The 21,664-nt window shown below is 34.8% G+C and overlaps 5 protein-coding genes across 7 annotated transcripts; 3 read left to right on the top strand and 2 right to left on the bottom strand.

The window, feature by feature from the left end:
- The first annotated feature begins 4,182 nt into the window (after window positions 1–4,182).
- LOC18028627 lies at window positions 4,183–4,895 on the top strand. Its single transcript, XM_006413639.2, has 2 exons — window positions 4,183–4,264; window positions 4,356–4,895. Exon 2 carries the CDS (start codon window positions 4,425–4,427, stop codon window positions 4,893–4,895), a length of 471 nt encoding a protein of 156 aa, XP_006413702.1. The 5' UTR covers window positions 4,183–4,264; window positions 4,356–4,424.
- A 1,753-nt stretch (window positions 4,896–6,648) lies between these two features.
- On the top strand, window positions 6,649–8,375 carry LOC18028626 (autophagy-related protein 8a). 3 transcript variants are annotated; one of them, XM_024148900.1, is made up of 7 exons: window positions 6,658–6,681; window positions 6,793–6,859; window positions 7,019–7,072; window positions 7,521–7,576; window positions 7,672–7,724; window positions 7,808–7,926; window positions 8,006–8,375. In XM_024148900.1, exons 3-7 carry the CDS (start codon window positions 7,036–7,038, stop codon window positions 8,107–8,109), a joined length of 369 nt encoding a protein of 122 aa, XP_024004668.1. In that variant the 5' UTR covers window positions 6,658–6,681; window positions 6,793–6,859; window positions 7,019–7,035; the 3' UTR covers window positions 8,110–8,375. The 3 variants fall into 3 exon arrangements, with proteins under 3 accessions (XP_006413701.1, XP_024004668.1, XP_006413700.1); XM_006413638.2 differs by having other exon boundaries at window positions 6,649–6,859; XM_006413637.2 differs by lacking the exon at window positions 6,658–6,681 and having other exon boundaries at window positions 6,779–7,072.
- Window positions 8,347–10,447, bottom strand: LOC18028625 (5'-adenylylsulfate reductase 3, chloroplastic). The gene is made up of 4 exons (XM_006413636.2): window positions 10,279–10,447; window positions 9,944–10,099; window positions 9,720–9,855; window positions 8,347–9,619 (listed from the first exon to the last, which is right to left on the bottom strand). Exons 1-4 carry the CDS (start codon window positions 10,352–10,354, stop codon window positions 8,593–8,595), a joined length of 1,395 nt encoding a protein of 464 aa, XP_006413699.1. The 5' UTR covers window positions 10,355–10,447; the 3' UTR covers window positions 8,347–8,592.
- A 650-nt stretch (window positions 10,448–11,097) lies between these two features.
- On the bottom strand, window positions 11,098–12,637 carry LOC18028624. The gene is made up of 2 exons (XM_024149435.1): window positions 12,466–12,637; window positions 11,098–11,754 (listed from the first exon to the last, which is right to left on the bottom strand). The coding sequence occupies exon 2, from the start codon at window positions 11,744–11,746 to the stop codon at window positions 11,354–11,356; it is 393 nt and encodes a 130-aa protein (XP_024005203.1). The 5' UTR covers window positions 11,747–11,754; window positions 12,466–12,637; the 3' UTR covers window positions 11,098–11,353.
- Window positions 12,638–16,476: 3,839 nt separating this feature from the next.
- LOC18028623 (L-ascorbate oxidase homolog) lies at window positions 16,477–20,106 on the top strand. Its single transcript, XM_006413633.2, has 6 exons — window positions 16,477–16,664; window positions 16,762–16,871; window positions 17,828–18,098; window positions 18,422–18,870; window positions 18,978–19,346; window positions 19,484–20,106. Exons 1-6 carry the CDS (start codon window positions 16,530–16,532, stop codon window positions 19,773–19,775), a joined length of 1,626 nt encoding a protein of 541 aa, XP_006413696.1. The 5' UTR covers window positions 16,477–16,529; the 3' UTR covers window positions 19,776–20,106.
- Window positions 20,107–21,664: the final 1,558 nt, after the last annotated feature.

Raw genomic sequence — 21,664 nt, 5'->3', positions numbered from 1 at the left:
TCAAATTTATACAAATAACACTTTATATTTCTTTGATGATAACCGGTGCGCCAAAAGCTAAAGGCCTCCTATTAGTTTTTTAGTGGGGACTACTATATTTCTCCTTTTTCAGCATCTACAGAACTTATTTTGATTAGAGTGAATCGAATTCACTAGTTTTGGTAATACGAAAAGAGGTAAAATATAGTAACGGCTCTATAAAATGAGAGGACAGTATACCTATTTTTTAAGAAATTCATAGAAGGATAAAGAAGTATCTGTGTTACCAATATTACACTGAATTCGTATATTCAGTATTCACGTAAAAAAATTCTGAACATTTTCATTAAAACAAAAATGGAAATATTGTGACCACCGACACTTTTGTTCCCTTATCCAAGTGTTCGCCAAATAGCACTGTAGGGGCCACACTGTAATGTCACTCTCTAGCTCAGTGGACTCCACTTAACATGTGTGCGCTAAACACTGATTTACAAGTTCTAACTAACAAATTAATGACGAGTAACTGTGTAGAGATGTCATATGTTGAACAGAACATTATGATAACCGGTACCATTATTATTATCGGTTAAGTAGAAGAATCCAATTTCAGTGTATGGAATTGACACGTGGAAACTGTACTCATCCGTGCCCTTGACGTTACATCAACCATGGGGCCTGCAAGATTCAATGCCAAGACAAAAGAAAAGACGTTAATTTTTTTTCACCAGACTTATAAAAGCAAATTTCGGATCCAAGTGTGAGTTTCCAGAAATAGTGAAGGATATAGACCCTTTGATAGTTGCCAGGTCTTTTTAATTTCATCCTTTGTTAGGCTGGTTTGGAAACTTTTTTCAACTTTGAGAGATACACATATAGCTTAGATTTGTATCACCATTTGGTTTACATGTGTAACATGTACAATCCCATAGAAAAATCAAAACTCCAAGACTTAATTTTATGGACGGCGAGGAATTACACTATATTACAATGTATTCAAACAAATGCAGCAATCACTTACTCCATTTTCTCATTGGCAATGGGAATAAGTAACATCGATAATTTCTTATGCAGCAACGTAGCTCTCATACCACATTAGAGAAAATGAATCAACACTTGAAAAGATTTATGTTATTAATTCATCAAAAGAAAAAAAGAGGTTACAATCATGTTAAAATACCGTATACACATGATTGTGTGTAAGAACTGTATAATCATGTTTATATATAGTTATATACTGTAACAAAAATATACTATATACAGTGTATATACACTTTACCTAAACCAAAATAAATCAAGCTGACCGGATTAACTTTAACCCTACCAATTGTACCAACTAAACCGAGACTTAACCAAATTATATACATTGATATTCATTTATACATTTATAGCCACTTTAATGGCCGTAACTACCCTTTTGCCCGAAGAATGTCTGTGATAAGTGTTTACGTAGAAATTGTAAACGACTAAAGCCATAAGGTTTTGAAGCTTGAAAAAAGTAATAACTATGGGCCTTTTCAGCCCAATGAAGCCCATATAAGGAATCCAGTGATCCTGTGACCTGGATGTATCAGAATTCAGAAACGCTGATCTCTTTCTTTTCTTAAGTGGTCTAATGTCTGATCCCGTGATTCACACGTTACTTCCTCTCTAACCCAAAAGAGATCTGCGAAATTAACGAAAACGGCGGATGACGGATTTCTTAGGTTAACACTGTATACGGGAAATCAACCCTTGAAAGATAAACGGCTCAGACACAATTTTTTTAATAGTACTGTTATTATCACTAAGAAATTAGAGCGTTTTGTAGTTAAGTTACGTACATAAGCTTAACCAGCCATTATAAAATCCTTTCTAAAAAAACAAAAACAGGAGAATCTATAAAGAAGAGGGGAAAAATGGAAAGATCTCCGGCTGGTCGCTCTCCGCTCACTCTTCGGAGACTTGTAGCTCAGTGGATCATCTATAACATTTGGCAAGAAAGGAATCAAAGACTTCACAGTGGCATTTCCTCTCCTCCTGATGCAAACTTCAAGGTCATGGACCGCTTTATCCGTGACAACATCTTCTCCAAGCGGGAAAGAAAACCTTTTTACGAGTCGATGAAACGGCTCAGACACAAAGAGCTGATTTCTCACTAATTTGCAGTTTGCGCTAGACCCTATCTCAGGCTATCGATGCTCTTTGGCCTTTAAGCCTCAACGGTCAGGTTTACAATAGGCAAGCGTCAAGTTAAAATCACAAAAGAGATTCTAGAAATTCGATTCCAGAGAGAATGCATTTCTTCGAACTTCATTTATACTTGTTGTTTTGCAAGGTATAAGAAGTGAATATTGAGACTCTTTCATCACAATTTCGTGAGTACAATGAATCAGAAAATTCGTTCTTTCTCTTAAGAAAATTGCATAGGGATAAATGAAGTTGTATCTATTGTGGTATCGACTGGATAAATGATAAATCTATGGAAGATGTGAGTGAATAGACAGTATAGAAAGCACACACAAAAATTCTATAACATTTGGTCACGACAAACCTCAAAAAACTTTAATTTAGTCAATTTATATTAAAAGGTGTTTGCACACTACACTGTCGATCGACAATAAAACAACTTCTATATTGACCATTGACATCTTCCTAATTACAAAGAGTTTTAGACCAAGCTTTATTATAATAATACACGTATTTTAGTGAGTAAACTCGATTCGCTTATAGACTAAAAGTCTAAAACTACAAACCTTGCTTTCCTCTTGATTATCAGCTAACCCTACCACATACAATATGTATCGTCATAGTTTTATTACTTACAAATAAAATAAACAATCTTCTTCAAAAACATCTTTAACTCCACGTTTTTAGCCTATGTAATAAAGAGCCAAGACTTCACCCGATTGAGACAAGCCCATAGAGAGAGGCCCAAATTGACTAGGCCATTAGAATCATGTCGGCGATATGATTGGAGTAAAGAATTTGAAGGGCTTAGACTAGAACCATCGATCTTCACATGCAGTTGATCGAGAAGAGATTCATAAAAGTTGTTAATCGTGATTGAAAAGGAGTATTTTCCTATGTTTCAACATACTGTATGACATTTCTTGTTCAAAACGTTTATGTACTATCATTCTTTTTCTTTTTAATTGATTTTTAAAACTAAATTTTCATCTGAAATTCACCTATCTGCAAAACTAAATGAGTTTCAACATTTAGTTCTTGTTTCACTGTTTCAACACTTTCATCAATGTACATGAAGCAATTTGTAGGTTTCTTAAGGAACAAGACGTTCTTAAGTTACATTCAAAAAAAAAAAAAAAAGACGTTCTTAAGTTTTTTTTTCTTTTTCTTTTCCTTCAAGTTTGGAATTTGGACTCATCACTCATTCAATTAAGTTACGTATTCGTTCTCTATAAACTTTGAGAGGCTGAATAAGAAACCTTTCGAAACTAGAGGTCTTAAATGAAATTACGCTTATATTACATCGTTCTTTGGAATAACATCCCTTGCGAGGTGACCCATGAAGCGTTGGATTGGATAGTCTAACAAAAACTATAAATCGATTTGATTCTTACCCCACCAAAAAGTCTGATGTATTTATGTGTGTACGGACACGGGGATTCAGATTTTTTTGTGTGTGATAACTACAAAGTTATTTTTATTATAATGAAACTATATTACTTTCGTCGAACACTTTTTCCCATAATTATACGTACGTAGAAAAACAAAACTCTTTATCCCATAATTATAATTTGATGATAACATTTTTAAGAAAAATGATTAAACAAGATTCTCAAAAAGGATAATAATATGTTAATATCACAAGCCCTTTTAAGTCAATTTATCTTTTTCCTCTTAAGTTATTAACAAAATCCATATCGCCAAAAAAAGATTAGAAAGTATAATATGGCTTAGGAAAAAGTTTGAGATAAAGCAAGTCTTTTCATATATAGTACATTGGGTTTTGTCTTCTAGCATGAATCAGACTCTATCAATAATTTTGGCAGGTCTTAGTAGAAATAGTACCAAAAGCTACCACTCCTCTATATCTAACCCTTTTAATTATTTAATTATTTTTATTTAATTCATAGTTATGGCACCCCAAAAAAAGTACGAAATTAATACAGTTTTGGATCTTTATGAAACCTCTGCCTATTGTGGAGGCTTTTGATTCCTTTGAAGCAATCAATGACCTCTCTGTCTCTCATTTGCCAGCAAAGAGAGATTGTTTAATGTTGTTTATGGTTCACATTTTTATACATCACATTTTCACTGAATCTTCCTCTGCGTCTCTCAGGTAATCAATTCTCTCCCTCTCTCTCTCATCTTTCTCTCTTCTTCTTTTTATGGTTTTAGGATAAAGTGATGGAGTATTTTCATGGATTCAGGAGGAAGAATAGCACCTAGTTGCATCAGAAGAAGCAATATTTAGGAGAAGGGTTTTTTCTTGAGTGACAATGGAAGGGGTAGAAGAGTTTGATGAAGAAGATGTGTGGTCAGTTTTGAGAGAAAAAGAAACTCCAGGTCCTGAAATGATAATGTCCAAAAGTAACAATCTCTTCTCGGCCTCTTCATCATCTTCTGCGAGGTACATTCCTAAGGGCAACGAGGTCTCCGGGGCAAAACAGTCATCTGCTCCAATGAATGTTCCTGACTGGTCCAAGATTTATGGGAACACAAAGAAGAACACAAGAAGCAGCCATTTGCTCATTCATGATGATGATGATGATGAAGACGCAATGGTTCCTCCCCATGAATTGGTAGCAAGAAGGCTCGCAAGAACACAGATCTCATCTTTCTCCATGTGTGAAGGAATCGGACGAACACTCAAAGGAAGAGATCTCAGCAAAACAAGGAATGCTATCTTAACCCAAACAGGTTTCTTGGAATCGAACATCACATCAACATCACCACCACCACCAGCATAGTTATGTCATGGTATGGAGCAAGATCAATATCGCAAAAAAAACCTTTTACTACCACCATACCATATCATTATCATGAATTAAAACCTAAACTTTATGGTATCCACATGATTTATTTAAATATGCAATGTTATTGTCGTTATCATCATGTAGGGAATCATGACACTACCAATATGGTTGAGTTCTCTTTCTTTTTTTTGTTGTTGTTAGGTTTTTGGATTTTTTTAGATAAGTATGATGACGATGAGGATGACTTGTCAAGCCCATGCATGGGACCCATATCATTTTTCTTATGTTGTTTTTAATTTGTAGTTCTCAATGGTCTTTAACTCTTTAGTTTAATGAGCTTAAGATTTTATTATAATTTTGAGAAAATTGGCATATCCTTTGGAACCTTTGGTTGAGAAATTTGAGAGCCTCTCTCGATCTCTTCGCCATTTTTGGGCTCGATCAAGAGTGGAAATGTTTCGGATGATATTAACATTTTTGGTCCGACATAAGACTAAGGGCTCGTGCCATATTGCTCATTAGCTTTCACTTTTCAATGTTGTTGAAGTCCTAGCAACTAGTTACTAGAGATGGTGTTGCTAGGGGATGGGTATCTCCGTATCTGTTATCTATTTCAGTTTGTAGTTTTTAATTTGTACTTTGGAAGTTCTTTTACCAAATTGGAACTGAAGTTTGTTTTGTTTTGTTTGAGAAAATCAATTCATATCGTTATACATTTATAGTGGATTTGGTTCGCTGCTAAAATCGATTTATAATTTATACATAATAGTTTTGTTTTGAAGGATTTTAACTATAATAAGATACATTTCAAGATATACTAGTAAAATAATATTTTTTTTATAAATGAATTTTAGTTTATTCAGTCAGGTTATCCCACCAGCTGTAGTGAATTCGAGCTTGGTTGGATTTTGGTTTAGTTTTTTCAAACATATAAACAATACCGATCAGATTATGAACTTATGTTGGTTCAGTTTTCATCCAAATTTTCTTTAAATTCAGTTAGGTTCTATGCATAATACATTGATCATATATTTATATTCTCAGTCAGCTTTACTAGCAAGTAACAACTAGCAACGCGGAAGAAGATTCGTCATATGGCAATATATAGAACGATTCTTACCATCTATAAAATTATTTTTGTTCGCTGTAGACATCTTAACTCTTAAGTAGCAAAAATATCAATTTTCTACACATGGATTAATCTAGATTTTGTTAATAGATCTATCCCTGTTACAAAACGAAAAAAAAAACAAAAAAATTAGTTCATATACAGCTTATTTCTTGATAACAGAGTCTAGTATTTTTGCTTCTTTACTACACACTCCAAATAATTTTATTGCTTTGACAAAATAACATAAATTATTCAACGTTTTATAATTACACCCTACCAAAATAATCTTGTGATTGTGTTTAGAAAACCGTCAAATTTGCATTTACAAAATCACGATTAGCCTAATCCGACCTGATTATATTTTCAAAAAAAAAAAAAAGAAATCCGACCTGATTAAGAGCGAAACCCAACTCAAAATCCGAACCACCTTTATTCTACAATTTTTTGTTTACTTCGAAATAATTTTTTGTGATAACAATTGGGCCATAAGCTTACACAATGAAAATATTAAGCCGAATAAGAAGGCCCACTTGAGCCGAACAAAGCTCTAAAATAAAATCGACGGTACCGACGTAAGACAGGTGTACGAGATTTCTTGTAAGCCAATCAAACTATTAATATTAAGCCAAGTGGTTAACGATTCCACAACAGTGGACATTACGGTTCCGTGTAGGCAACCCTTAGAAAACCCTAAATCAATTACCAATTATATTTATTTAGTTGTATTTAAATATACTCTTTATCCTCCTTTGATATTGACTTCTATCGGTTCTTTTCCAGTTTCCATCAAATTGATTGTTCTCGGCAAACCCTACTTTCGACGAATCGCATACAGTTTCTTCTTCGGGTATGTTTCTTTCGTCCTTTTTTTTATTCTTGTTCTTCCCAATTCAAGTTTCTAGGGTTCTGGGTTTTGTTTTTCCTTGATCTGGCAGACGGTTGAATTTGATCATCGATCGTGTTTATAATTTCAAAGTTATGATCTTTGCGTGCTTGAAATTTGCAGAGTCCGATCGAATCGCCATGGCTAAGAGTTCCTTCAAGCTTTCTAATCCGCTGGGTAAGTTCCTTTGATCCTCTTTTTTTTTATTAGCTGCATAGACTTTCCGAAGAATTATCCCTTATCGGTGATTCTTAATTTTTGATTACCGAATAGAAGTTTCTGAGTGTTTGATTCTGATATGAGTAGTGATTTTCTTGCGAAAACTTGCTTCAGATCGTTTGGGATTCTGATATTTGTCGATGAAAATTACGGAAGCTGGTTCTGATTTCAGTTCACAATCTTGATTAGTTTTATGTATGGGCTCTGACTCAACCTCTTAATATGATTCTGATTCTTTGTTTGCTGTTTATTTCTCTGTTTGTGTTTGTTCTTGCCTCTTTAGGAATACGAATTAGCTAAACCAAGCCTGATTAATCTCTGACATGACCAAATTGGAAGCTTTGTTCTTGTGTTGTTTCGATGCTTGACTTTGTGATTGATCTTTTGGTTTTATTTTGTTAAACAGAGGCAAGGATGGGTGAAGCTTCTCGAATCAGAGAGAAGTACCCTGACAGAATCCCCGTATGCTCACTAATTCCTCTTTTGATTAAACTTACATTTTAGTCGTTTACTAAATTTAGCTGAGCATTGTTCTAACTTAGTAGCTGATATTGTAGGTGATTGTGGAAAAGGCTGGACAAAGTGATGTCCCTGACATTGACAAGAAGAAGTGAGTAATGGCTTTTTCCATCTCTCTAATGTCTGTGTTATCATATCTTGAAGATTATGCTTATGTTCTTCTACTTTCTTTAGGTATCTTGTGCCAGCAGATCTAACCGTTGGCCAATTTGTGTACGTGGTTCGCAAAAGAATCAAGCTTGGAGCCGAGAAAGCCATCTTTGTCTTTGTCAAGAACACATTGCCTCCAACTGGTAAGGATCACCATTCAAGATCAAAGTTTCATGCTCTTCATTTTGCTCGTTCTCACTTGGCTCTTTTATTTCCGAACAGCTGCATTGATGTCTGCAATCTATGAAGAACACAAGGATGAAGACGGGTTCCTCTACATGACTTACAGCGGAGAGAACACTTTTGGATCTTTGATCGCTGCTTGAATAAATATATCGATCTTTCGATTTCTTTATGTACATAGATAAACCAGGAAGATAAGAAGTACATTCCTTCCTTCTCTCTGGCTTTTTCCTTTGCTTTGATGTTTGAATCTTTGCCTTTTGGGGTTTAATATTCAGAAACCTTTCCTCTATATTTTACCTTCTTCTTTTGCTTTTGAAATTGGGATTTGAAAATTTACTCAAATACATTGTTCTTGGGGATAATGAGTCAGTTCAATATCAAAGTAATCGATGTTGGGAAACTTGTTCATATCATCACAGAAGCAAAAAGAGTACAAAAGGAGAAGTTTTGGTAAAAATATCAGCACAAAGGCAACTACTTTTAACCACAACTATACAAAAAATCAGAGCTTCAATAGAGAATCTCATGATATTCTTCATTCTGTTCTAGCATTCTGGAACGAGACTGAAGAATGGTTTATTGACTGGCTGTTTCTCCTCGTAAAGTCGACGGATTTTCGCTGCTCACCGAACGAGATTCAAGAAGGATGTCAAAGAATCGACATCTCTCTTCTCCGATGGATACTTGATTGGTCTTGAAGAGTTCTTTGAGAACACAAGTATTGTTGGGAAGCTTCCGAGCTGCAAATCCCTTTTAGCAAACTCCTTTTGGTCACCATCAGCTCTAAACTTAGCGACCTTCACGCCATTTCCAGCCAACTTATCAGCCAATTCATCAAAAGAAGCCTCCATTGCTTGACAAAACGGGCACCACGGAGCATAAAGAACAACGATCCAAGCCTCTTTCCGGTTCTCCAACTTCATCAAATTCTCAATCCCTTGCCTGCTCAAGTTCACAACATTCTCGCTTTTGAAAATATCCGCAACTGTGGATGTCCCATTGACATTAGCCGTTGCGTTCCCGTTGTTATTCTCCTTGATATTCCCTTTGTGAAGTCCACACTCTTTAGCCTTTGCATCTTCCCACCACCATCTCCCTTCTCTCTCGTGTTGACCTGGTAAAACCGCTCTCGTGCACGGCTCACACCCGATGGAAACATACCCTGCAGCATGAAGCGTGTTCACAGGAACATCCATGGTCCTCAAGAAATTCCAAACATCGTTCCCTTCGACGTTCGCAACCGGATTCCACTTCACCAAACTACCAGCTCCACCATCTAATCCTTCAAACACTGGATCAATTTGAACAACAGGAATCTCTGATCTTGTCCCTGGTGATTGATCTTTTCTTTGCCCAGTGATCCAAGCGCGTAGACCCTTCAACGCCCGCCTCAAAGGTCTCACCTTTCTTATACGGCAACACTCTTGGTGACCATCTTCATAGAAAGAGAACAAACCCTTGTTCCTAACCAAAGCTTGAACCTCAACAGCATCGGGAAACATGTACTCAATTCGAATACCGTAGTGTTTCTCCACTGTATCGAAGAGTCTGTATGTTTCTGGATTCAATCTCCCTGTGTCTAAGCTGAAAACTCTGTAGGGTCTTCCAGTTAGATGAGCATACTCAATAAGAGCAACGTCTTCTGCTCCACTGAAACCAAACAAAACAACAAATTTCCCAATTAGCAAAACGTCATCAAGAACTGAAAATTATCTCTCTTTTATCAGATTCACATCATTGGTTTCATTACCTAAAGGCGATAGCAATGTCATTGCCAAACTTCTCAAGAGCTTTGTCCATAATTTCAAGAGGTGAAGCATTCTCTAGCCTCTTTGCTAGCTCCTCAAAGTCTTCCACTTCAACCACATCTAGTTTCTCTGTAACCTCTGTTTTGTAATAAAATGCAAAAGATACATTAGCATAAAGTTAATTACTTTAACCAAGATCAATATGGAAAAATTGACCAGAACGTACCAGAGGCAACCATGGAAGCTGCTTGAGAAACCATTGATTCCTTTGTAATTGACTGCACATTTAGAGGTTTCACCGATGATCGCTTCCCGGAAAAACTCAGAGACGCCGCAGAGACATTGATCCGATCCGATAGCCTCAACGAACCGATTTGCGATACTGAAATTAAGGAATTAAGCAAACCGAATTCGAATCAGTTTCATCATTGATCGCTTTTTTTTTTAATTACTCAAAACACAATGATCCATCAAGCCATTCCCTAAAATTATTGAAACAGAGTTCTGATTCTGCTCGAGAAACCCGGATTTAAAAATGAGATTTGATGATAAATATATTACCTTTAAGCTCTGAAGAAGGGAAGCTAGAGCTCGAGATCCCAGAAGAAGATAGAGAAACGTTGATCGCTAGTGCCATTTCACCACACAACAAATTTCTCGAAGTCTTTTTTTTTATGATCTGAGGTTTATATTTTTTTTTGTTTTTCTCTTTGAGATCTCTCAGAGGAAATGCGGGGATTATAAAAGAAGCAAGTGAAAATAGGTTCATTGAATCTGGACACCCTTTTTGTAGGTGGCGGCATTTCTCTTTATTCTCTCTATGTATATCATTGCTTGCGTCACTTTGGTCGTGTGGTAGAGAAACCTGGTCAACATTGGCCGAACAAATCCTTTCTCTAACAAATAGGCAACACATTTGATAATACCAAAAAAAATTATTTTTAACTCCGCTCAATGTTATTCATGTTTCTATTCATAGATTTTATTTTATTCTAGAAAAAAAATATTCTAGAAACCTGATTAAGAGAATTACTAAATTATTTAACAGTTTTAAATTCACAACAAAAGTTTTAGCTTAATTTAATTAGTGAGCTAAATACTAAGCTAAAAGTTTTGTTGTGAATTCAAAATAGTTTCAGTTTGAAAGTGAGCTAAATTTAAACATTATTCATGATTCTTGTTTACAAAATTCCCCCCCCCCCCACCCCAAAATGTGCATACTACTAAAATAGCCTAAATAGCTTATTTATATGAGATTCTTTTTGCAACAATGATTTTTATCATTTGTACTATCACTAATCATCTTAACTTCTTGGTCTATAGAACTTTCCTAGAAATTGCAGGTATCCATAATTCATAAACAAATTATTACAGTCAAGATTAGTCTGAGCTTCTATCCAAAAATTCCGATCCCAACACCTCAACAACGTTTTGGTTTCAGTTAAAAACAAGACAAAAACAAAAGAGAACAAAAAACATCACAGAAAAGAATTCCAGAAACATACTAGGATATCTCAGATCCAACTCCTCCATCTATCGAATATCAAATCCCGATCCTCACGACCGGATTATTACTACTCACACCAATTGTTTTGTTTCACAGCCAAGAGACTCACTATAGTGACAATCTAATCAATCACTTGTCTTCTTTAGCTTTCTCTTCTTCCTTCATCTTCTTCTCCCACCTTCTCTTCTTGTAATCAAGCAGCATCTGAGGCATCTTCAGCATCAGCTTCGCCGTGTTCTCCCTTTTCTCAGCTGAAATTCTATCACACTTGTGCCCTTTCCTCTTCGTCCTCATCGCTTTCCTCTCTGGATCGTAAGGCCAATCCTCTCCAGCAGTCAAAACTTCTTTCCTCAGCATCGCCCTCCTACGCGCGCTTATCCCCAATGGTTTCCATGCTCCCATCTCCCAGTAACCCCACACGCCTTTTGTCAGCTCGGTTCTGTATTTATCGAGTTTTGCCCTCCATGGATGTTGAAACCCCGTCACAGTCTTTGCCACTGTTTCTGCAGCTTTCCCAGCCATAGCTTCTTCTGTAGTGTTTGCAAAGAGAATGAGAAACCAGAAACACAATGCGTCAAGAACCTCTAAACTTGGAGCAGCAATGATAATTGTAATCCAAATAGCTCAAAATGTAATCTAATTAATATCTTCTGAACCATAGTTAAGAACCTCTAAGCTCAAAGTCTGAATCTTTAGTTTACAACCTTAAAAAGTTTCACATTTTTTGTTAAGTAAAAGCAGAGAAGATCAATTCAAGGAAGGCATGATACGATGATGATGAATTGAAGCAATAAAAGAACACACTTTGAAGCCAGAGAGTGATTTGGTGATGAAGAACATCACAGGGAGTGTGAAATCGACACATCATTTCTTACAAACTAAGCACGGATTGATTGAAATGTTGTTAAAAACAATCTCTGGAGAGTGATCTTTGATTACTAAGAAGGAATGTGATGCAAATGGATCCATCTCTACTAACAGAGCAACCAAAATTAGGGATTTGACAAACTCGACGCAGCGATTCCGTAAACTGGGTTCCGTTACCTAAACACCAAAATCTAAATTTGATTCCCAATCTAGAGTCTATAGGATCAAATCTTCCTGAATATTCTATGTAAAGATTCTGCAATAGAAATGGAACAAGTAGACCTTAGCTCATCTATTTCACTTAATTCCTTAGTAATGCGATCTACTTTGAGATCGACACGAGCCTTCGAAGAAGCACGATGAGAAAAACTTACTTCGAAGAAGAAACCACGCGAGGAAGATCGGAGAAGCTTTGATTGTAGGAACCAATCGAGAGTGTGAGAAGGCGGCGGAGATGAAGAAACAGAGACAAGGGTTAGCGTCGGGTTTCGTAGCCCATTTCCTTCTTCTTTTTTTCCCCAAAATATTTTGTAATTATTACTTTTTGACGTCGATTATTTATTTTTTAACATCGTATTTATAAAAAAAATATTTGCATTTCTTCTATATTATAACTTACTTTTTTCTTATACAATATTTGACCAACAAAAAAATATATTTCTTATAAATATGGTCTTCAGTCTTGACTCATTTGGTTCTGAATACATGCCCTTTTTTTTGTTGAAAAATGTTCTGAATACGCTCTAGTCATATAAGAATTAAGAATATAATTCTGTTTAATTTATAGTACCACAATAACATTTCAGCCTTACTAACTTTTCTTCAATTTAAAGTAACAATTCTGGTTTTTGAAAATCTGAAAGTCTTAACTTTTTATTTTTAACTCAACAAAATCGACATCTCCATTTTGTATATATATATATATATCGTATTGACTACAACTATATTTTCATATCCCAAAGTACTATATTAAATAAATTTGGAAAGTAAACGTCAGATAGGAAAGTAATATTTGCGGATCAAACAAATGATAACAAGTTAAATAAAAATTTATTTCCAATTAAAAGACCACTAGCATAGTAAACTAATGATAATAAGATACTAAAGATCTGAATGCTTTTGGATGTCGATTTCGTGGTCACCCGTATAGGTGTACAATAGAGCTCATTTCATCCATAAACAATAATGAAAAATTTTCACCAACTTAATAGTATTCTACTACGTGCTTCACCTACCTAGCTAAGCCTTCTAATGCATGTGAGAAATTAAACTAACACATGTTTATTTTGCTTTCTAACAAAACAATTGTATTGCATACTAAAGATATAAAGATATGGAATTTGGGCTACTGAAGCATTACTACTGTCTTATGGCCACATAGCGAATAGTGATCCGATCCACTAGATTGTCAATTGGCCCACTCCAAATGAACGTTTTGTTCATTCGTGTTTACATGTTTTTATCAATTTTCCTTTTTGGAGGTTAGATCGCGGGTTTTTTGTTTTTTTTGCTAAAAAGCTTTCAATTTAAATGCAGGAGAATAAAAAGGTTTACACAGGCCTAGGGCCTAATAGTAAGGGCAAGTGCCCAAGAACAAGAAAGAAAACCCATTAGATCGCGGGTTTGCTTAATAATTCCATAAAATTCTGCAAAATTAATGATCAAGAATCAAATGAATCAACCTACTCCACGAGGTTTCAGATAATTCAAAGTGTATATTTTTTTCCCATTTTGCATGTGTAGTAATGCAAATCAAAGCTACTATATCATAAACGATATGAACAAATATTTTTAAAAAATTAGTAAATAGAGTATTATTCTATTTGAATGCATGATGCTGAAAACGAAGACAAAAAACACGTAATGAAATAGCATTTAATGAGACCTGAATTTTGCATTTAGTTTACTACACATTATTGGTAACAAAGAGACCGTCGATTCCGTAGTAATAATAAAGCGGTTCATGGCAGTACGTATATTAATATTCATTCAATTGTGAGGAACCTACCTCCACGTAACCCTGTAAAGCCCAAATTCTAGTTTAAATCCACTTGTTTCATTCATTGGAATTTTTTCTTGTACGCTATCGAAAACCCGGTTTTTAACTCGACAGTGTTCCATCCGATTGGATTTTGCGGAAAACTCCTGCCATGAAATCTATTTATATATATATATTTAAAAAAAAAATCTGCTCATATTTGGATTAGTCAGATTTGATGGGGAGATCAGTGTTAATAAAAAAATTAAATCAATTTTTTATAGATGAATACAATTTAGAACGAAGCTAATAAATCAAGAAATTATAAAAACTTTAACGGACTCCAATTTAGCGAAATCATCGGAACTCGCTGATGACATAACCGGACTTTTAGGTAGAATGAACCCATGATTGCATAACATGACCACATTTACATTCACACATACTATTTCAGAGTGTTTTGTTGTCTGTCTTTTTCTTCAATTTTTGCTCATGGTGCAGATTGGTACTAGAACACGTGAAACTTGTTCTATAGTTTCATCAAATTTGGAAGTTCATTGACACTTCAGCTGACGTGTACATTATAAACTCCATGCATCGCTGCCCTAGCCATATATGATTGAATACTTTTGTAGCGTTAGATGAGATTTAAAATTGGATATGGTTAATTTACTACATAGTATTGGTAAAGTAAGTAAGTGCATATGGTTTATTACATATTTTTGGTAAAGTAAGTAACAAAGAGTCCATCGTAACAATTAAGCGGTGCAACATGCTTGGCGGTATTCATTCAATCGTCAGGAATCTTCCTTAAGCTCCAGGTAGACGAACAATTGTTTCTGTAAAACCAAACTGATATATAAATCTGGTTACTGAATTCATTCTTATGGTCAAGTCATGAAATCAATTCTTGCTTAAGTACTACACCATTGTGTTTCTGAGTTTTAATTAATGACAATTTACTCTATGCATTCTATATATATCTTATAGAGTTAAAACACGCCTTTGGTAATTTTAAAAATGATGGTTATAAGTTATAAGCTCCAGAGAATGTAAATTTCTTTGTATTTTTTTTTTAATTTCAAAAAAACTTAATAATCAATTAATAAAGTCGTGAATGATCAAAGCCGATGGGATAGCAAACTATTTAGTAGTGGTCACAGAGTCGCAGTCGATTTTTTTCATCATTTGGGAACTGCCTTGGGATGTAGAAATGGATTTTTTTTTTTCTTGACAAAGATCGATCAGAAATAAATATAAAGAATTGATCCTGAAACTAGAAAACTATAATAAAAAAAAACCCACAATTTCATAGTTACGAATAATTATAACTACGCTTGACGGCTATAGTAAAAAATAAATTACAAAATGTTCAAAGGACTTCCTTCAACCGAAAATCTCGGAACTCGGTGGTGACATAGCCAGACTTTTTTGTCGAATATATTATATATCTATCATTGTATAACATGGCCCCTGTAGTACGTACACACATACATAAACTCGTTTGTTTCCATTATGATTATATATAAACATGTATTATTTCAAATTACAGTATTGTTTTTTCTGTATATTTCTTCAATCTTTGCTTATGGTGCAGAATGGTCTCAAGCACGTGAAAGCGCAGAACTTGTAGCTTCCGCTTCATATCCACCGTACACCCTCACCTCACTCATAAATCAGATCTGTAATCCCCACCGTCTATATATCATTGACTTCAGCAATTACTTTAATCCAACGACCAATTATTACCATTACAAGATTTTATGGACACACGTGATTTCTACCTCCTGACAGCTCACACGCCGCGTTTCAAAAACACTTCGCTTGCGGACAATACGGAGCGATAGTCGATGATGTACTCTTGACCCAAAAAAGCTTTAACATTGTATAAAAAAAAATTAAATTTAGATGTGTGTGATCTAAAAGAGGAAAAAGGCAGAGAATCTTATGACAAAATTAATATTTTCTAATGGGGTGCATGTAATGTAACTAACTATTATTATGACAGAATTTGTAAGCCAAACTGTTTGAACACCGAATTGGTAATACTAGCTTGCTGAATCTAATCAAGTCAAGCTTTTAAGCAAATGTTTGTTGATGGACTAAAAATGCAACTTATTGTTTTTTTTCTTTTACGAAATTTCGTACAGTGGAAAAAATATCACAAACTGATGTTAACTTATTAAAAAGTCTCTTATTTTGAATTCGTTATCCATTTAAGTTCAAATAAATTGTTAATAATGCAAATCAATTTGATAACATTCGAAGAGTTTAAGTTACCTTTCTAAAATAAAAATACTTCTACAATACCAAAATATATTAATTACGTTCGGTGCCACTGCCACTCATATTTAAGAGAGCATCTTTAATAAATTCTCCAAAATCCTCTGTATATGGATCTACCCCTATTCACAGTCTCAGACTCATATCAATAACCCAAACCAGAAGAGAGAAACAAAAATGAGAGATTCTTGCAAAGTCTCTATAGTCCTTCTTCTGGTTCTAATCAATGGTGTATTTGGAGATAACCCTTATAGATTCTTCACCTGGAAAATAACTTATGGCAACATTTATCCCCTCGGTGTTAAACAACAGGTATCTAACTACTTTTGTTTTCCCACATTTTCTCTGGCTGTTTTCCTGAGAGAATCTAGTGTTAACATTTTTCTCGGTTGGGTTTTGTTGAATGCAGGGGATATTGATAAATGGGCAGTTTCCTGGACCTCACATTGACGCAATCACAAATGATAATATCATTATCAGTGTTTTCAATTACTTGAAAGAGCCTTTCCTCATTTCTTGGTAAGTTCTTTCACAAATCTTTACTATATTTTCCTGGCAAATGTGCTTTATGGGTTGCCGGGAAAATTGAATATCCTGGACGAAAAGGAGCAACAAAGATTGATTTTCGGCACTTTTTTTTGTTGTTGTCCCAAAAGAATGCAGCTTTTGGATATGCATTGAGTACATCTCGTCTTACACATTATCGATACTTTACACACACATATATATATATATATGTGACATATGTCTATGTATTATTAATCTACAAGAAAAAAGTATGATAGATCTATTCCAATGAACTATACTTTCGATAAAGAAAACAGAAATTTAGGTTCATTATTCTTTCTCGGCGATTTTAATGCTACTAAAAAACGTAGATTTACATGTAGCGTTTGAAGGCAATGAAGTATCTCAATGACAAATTCATATCGTTTTTTTTTTCTCGTAAATAAAAGGAGCATTTATAAATTATAACCACGAGTATGTATTCCTCAAAAAAAAAAAAAAAACCCTATCAACTCAAACGAACATAAATAGTCTTTACTCTTTAGGGATAAAACAACTTTTATATTGCCAACAGAGATTAATTACTTAAATAAGAAAATCTAGCATTCTAGTGTGCCAATTCAAATAAATTTGCAACAAAGAAATGAAAAATTATGTTCTTGTTTTATTTCATTTGAGAATGTCAATGTCTTATTTAAAAGCTCTTCTTACGCCCGACATGGTTGGCTGTCAAAGATAAAATATATATTTTTTTTATCTTTATATGCCATCAGAAATTAAAATTCCACTCGCTAGATCCATACAACTAGTCACATGCGACGACACATGTGAGTTTTAAGTGTCAGTGGGAAACATTAGGAAGGCACCGAACTTTTATGTACCGGATCTATTGAAATATCAAAATGTAACCCCAAACTATTAATTTGTTCAAGAAATGTCCCTAATCTTCAAAGACTGTTTCTTATTAGGAACGGAGTACAACAGAGGAAAAACTCATGGCAAGATGGAGTAATTGGGACGACATGTCCGATCCCACCTGGCAAAAACTTCACATACATAATCCAAGTCAAAGATCAAATAGGTAGCTTCTACTATTTCCCTTCTCTTGCATTCCACAAAGCCGCTGGTGCCTTTGGAGCCATCCGTATTTGGAGCCGTCCTCGCATCCCCGTCCCGTTCCCTTCTCCTGACGGAGACTTCTGGCTTCTCGCCGGAGATTGGTACAAAACCAATCACTATGTAAGTTCACTCCTTAATTCCCCTATTCCCATTGCCTTGTATGGCAAGAAACGAGTGGATAATCCGGTTTAAAAATTTGATTTGGGTTTAGCTTCTTAGGTTTTTGGTTTTAGCGATTACGTAGAAAGTTATGCCGAATTTAGCCTTTCTATGATTAGGTTTAGTTTCCATTCGATTTGATATAGTTTCTGTTTGGTTTGGTTTGGTTTGAATTGGACAGAATGCACAATTCATTTTAAGCATTTCGGTTCGATTTTGGTTTCACCATACAATTTAATTCGGTTAGGTTTTTGAGCAAAATCTCATTGCTTCCAATGATTTAGGTTTTGAGACGTCTGTTAGAAGCCGGAAGGAATCTTCCGTTTCCTGATGGAGTTCTCATCAATGGCCGTGGCTGGGGAGGCAATACCTTCACCGTGCATCCCGGTAAGACCTATAGATTCAGAATATCGAACGTTGGAGTCGCCACTACGTTAAACTTCAGGATTCAAGGCCACACGATGAAGCTCGTTGAAGTGGAAGGCTCTCACACTATTCAAAACGTCTACACTTCACTTGACGTTCATTTAGGACAGTCTTACTCTGTTCTTGTGACCGCTAACCAAGCGCCTCAAGACTATTACATCGTGGTCTCCTCAAGATTCACTCGTAAAGTTCTCACCACGACTTCGATTCTCCATTACAGCAACTCGAGAAGACGCGTCTCTGGTCCTGTTCCATCTGGACCGACTTTGAGCATCGCCTCTTCGCTATACCAAGCTCGAACTATCAAGTAAAACATGTTTCTTGGTCTATAAGTAACCGCTATAGATAGGGTATGTGCTCTGGGATTTGTTTTTTTAATCTTCTTATGATGTTCTGTATTGATGTGATATATAGGAGGAATCTAACCGCGAGCGGTCCAAGACCGAACCCGCAAGGGTCGTATCATTACGGTTTGATCAAACCAGGCCGTACGATCATACTCGCTAACTCGGCTCCTTGGATCAACGGGAAGCAGAGGTATGCCGTGAACGGTGCCTCTTTTGTTGCGCCTGACACGCCATTGAAGCTCGCTGATTACTTCAAGATTCCTGGAGTTTTTAACCTTGGGAGCATCCCAACAAGTCCCTCTGGTGGAAACGGAGGTTACCTTCAAAGCTCAGTTATGGCTGCTAACTTCAGAGAGTTCATCGAGATTGTTTTTCAAAATTGGGAAAATTCAGTCCAGTCTTGGCACATCTCCGGTTACTCTTTCTTCGTTGTCGGGTAAGAAGACAATTAATTATCTTAACTCGATCTTGAAATATTGTATTTATAAGTCTATTCTTATTTAGGAAGTTTAGGACCATTTAACTTTGATCTTACAATTATGTTGATGTATTTCATATTTTCTCGGATAATAGAATGGACGGAGGCCAATGGACAACCAGAAGCCGATCAAAGTATAACCTCCGAGATGCGGTTTCACGGTCCACTGTTCAGGTTTACCCGAGGGCATGGACAGCTATCTACATAGCTTTAGATAATGTTGGAATGTGGAACATAAGGTCGGAGAATTGGGCAAGACAATACTTAGGGCAACAATTCTATCTACGAGTTTACACGTCCTCTACTTCGTACCGAGACGAGTATCCACCACCAAAGAACGCTCTTATGTGCGGACGAGCTAGAGGTCGCCACACTAGGCCGTTCTAGAATGGATATCGGATGTGACGGCTCAATGGTTTACTTTTTTTTTTATTTAGATTGAATGATTTGAAATGTTTAGTATTGTCACGAGAGGGTGGCAAGGCAACGAAATGTGAGCTTCATGGATTTGTTCACTACGGCAAGAAAATTAGGAGCTAAACAATTTGAAGCTTGACTTGAGCTTGCAGTTTAATTCAATTGACGAAATCAAATATTGTGTTCTTGTTTAATTTTTTTAAAAATATATATTTTGATTACGTGACCACAAGTCACTTACTAGTCATATCTATTTGTCACTCCATAAAAACCTGCAAAATTTGAGATTAACCGATTTAAACATTTGCGGATTATATCTTAAAAAAAAAACAAAAGAGGAGAGAATTTTTGTTTTTTTGTTTTGGTTGAGCAAAAGAGAGGAGGATTTGTTATGAACTTGTGACAAAAAAACAAAAACTTGGATCTCTGTCTTAGGGGTCAAGATAAGTCCGGTTTTTCTTTAGGGGTCAAGATTAGTCCCGTATCTTTTAGGGGTCAAGATTGATGGCGAATTTAGGCCCGACACATTATACAAAATGAAAAATTTGGGAATGCCTCAAAATGTCAGACCAAGCATACTAAAGATTTGGATCGAAATTGACAGACCTAAAGTCGTTACCCGTTGGACGATTTAAAACGTAGTCAAGGCTGCCATATTTTTACAGCATAATATCCCATAATTTGGTCATGCGTTCACACATAATATAAACTTTATTTTCATAGTTCTATAGCTGCTTCCACTAAAACTCAGTACCAAACTAAGACTAGACTTCTCCCATCTACTACTTTCCTCAACGCTAAACTCCAAACTCCTTAAACGTATCATCAAAGTAGTAAAATATAATCCATACTCATCCAAAACTATAAGTATTTATAAATATATACAGTAAAACCTCTATAAATTAATACTCGATAAATTAATAATCACTATAAATTAATAAATTTTGCTGGTTCCAAGTCGGGCAAATGTAAAAATCCATCAAATTCGATAAGATAATAAGATAATAATTTTTTTAAAAACCCTTATGTAAATATATGGTCCCAACAAAAACATAAATTAATAATTATATAAATTTATGCAAATGTATGTAAATATAATATTCTAAAATATGACTAATGTGTTTGTTTTTACTTAAAGTTGAAATGTCATTGGTTCTCATCTCTCTAATTATTATATCAGTAGCTTTTATTGCTGTTTTACTATATATAATCAAAATTTATGATAATTTTTTATGTGATAATTGATTTTCTTACCTGTAAATGTTTTTAAATGCATTGTAATCTTATTTTCAATTTTATTAGCAACAATACTGGTAATAGCTATGGTTTTTTATAAATTTTAAACTTATAAACATAATATGGTGTTCAAAACTATTTTATTATGATAGTAATGATTTTTAATTATAATTTATATTATGAGATTTGTTAAAATTTTAAAATATAACATTATTCTAAAAAAAGTTTTAGGAAATTATATGCGAAAAGCAAATTTTTTCTATAAATTAATAATTATTAATTTATAGATAAATTAATATCACGATAAATTAATAAAATATTATGATCCCAACATTATTAATTTATAGAGGTTTTACTGTATGTTGACAAATGCATTTCTTTTGCATTAATTTTTGGCATAGTAAATTGAAATACTACTTGAACCTAATAGAAATGATTAATTCAACAGGCCACCGCCTCAATGTTTCAAAGTTCTATCTAAATTGAATACTTTAGATATTTATTGAACATTTTTTATCCATATTTCAAAATGTATTTCTTTAAAGGAAGTTATTATCAATTTACGAGAGCATGAATCTAATTTAAAATGTCAAACCAAATGCCGCAAACGACCTATCAGTTAT

The sequence above is a fragment of the Eutrema salsugineum genome, unplaced genomic scaffold (assembly GCF_000478725.1).
Source record: "Eutrema salsugineum unplaced genomic scaffold, Eutsalg1_0 scaffold_1, whole genome shotgun sequence".
Lineage (NCBI taxonomy): Eukaryota > Viridiplantae > Streptophyta > Magnoliopsida > Brassicales > Brassicaceae > Eutrema > Eutrema salsugineum.
Note: the sequence above shows the minus strand (reverse complement) of the source record. Positions and strands in the feature narration are given on the sequence as shown.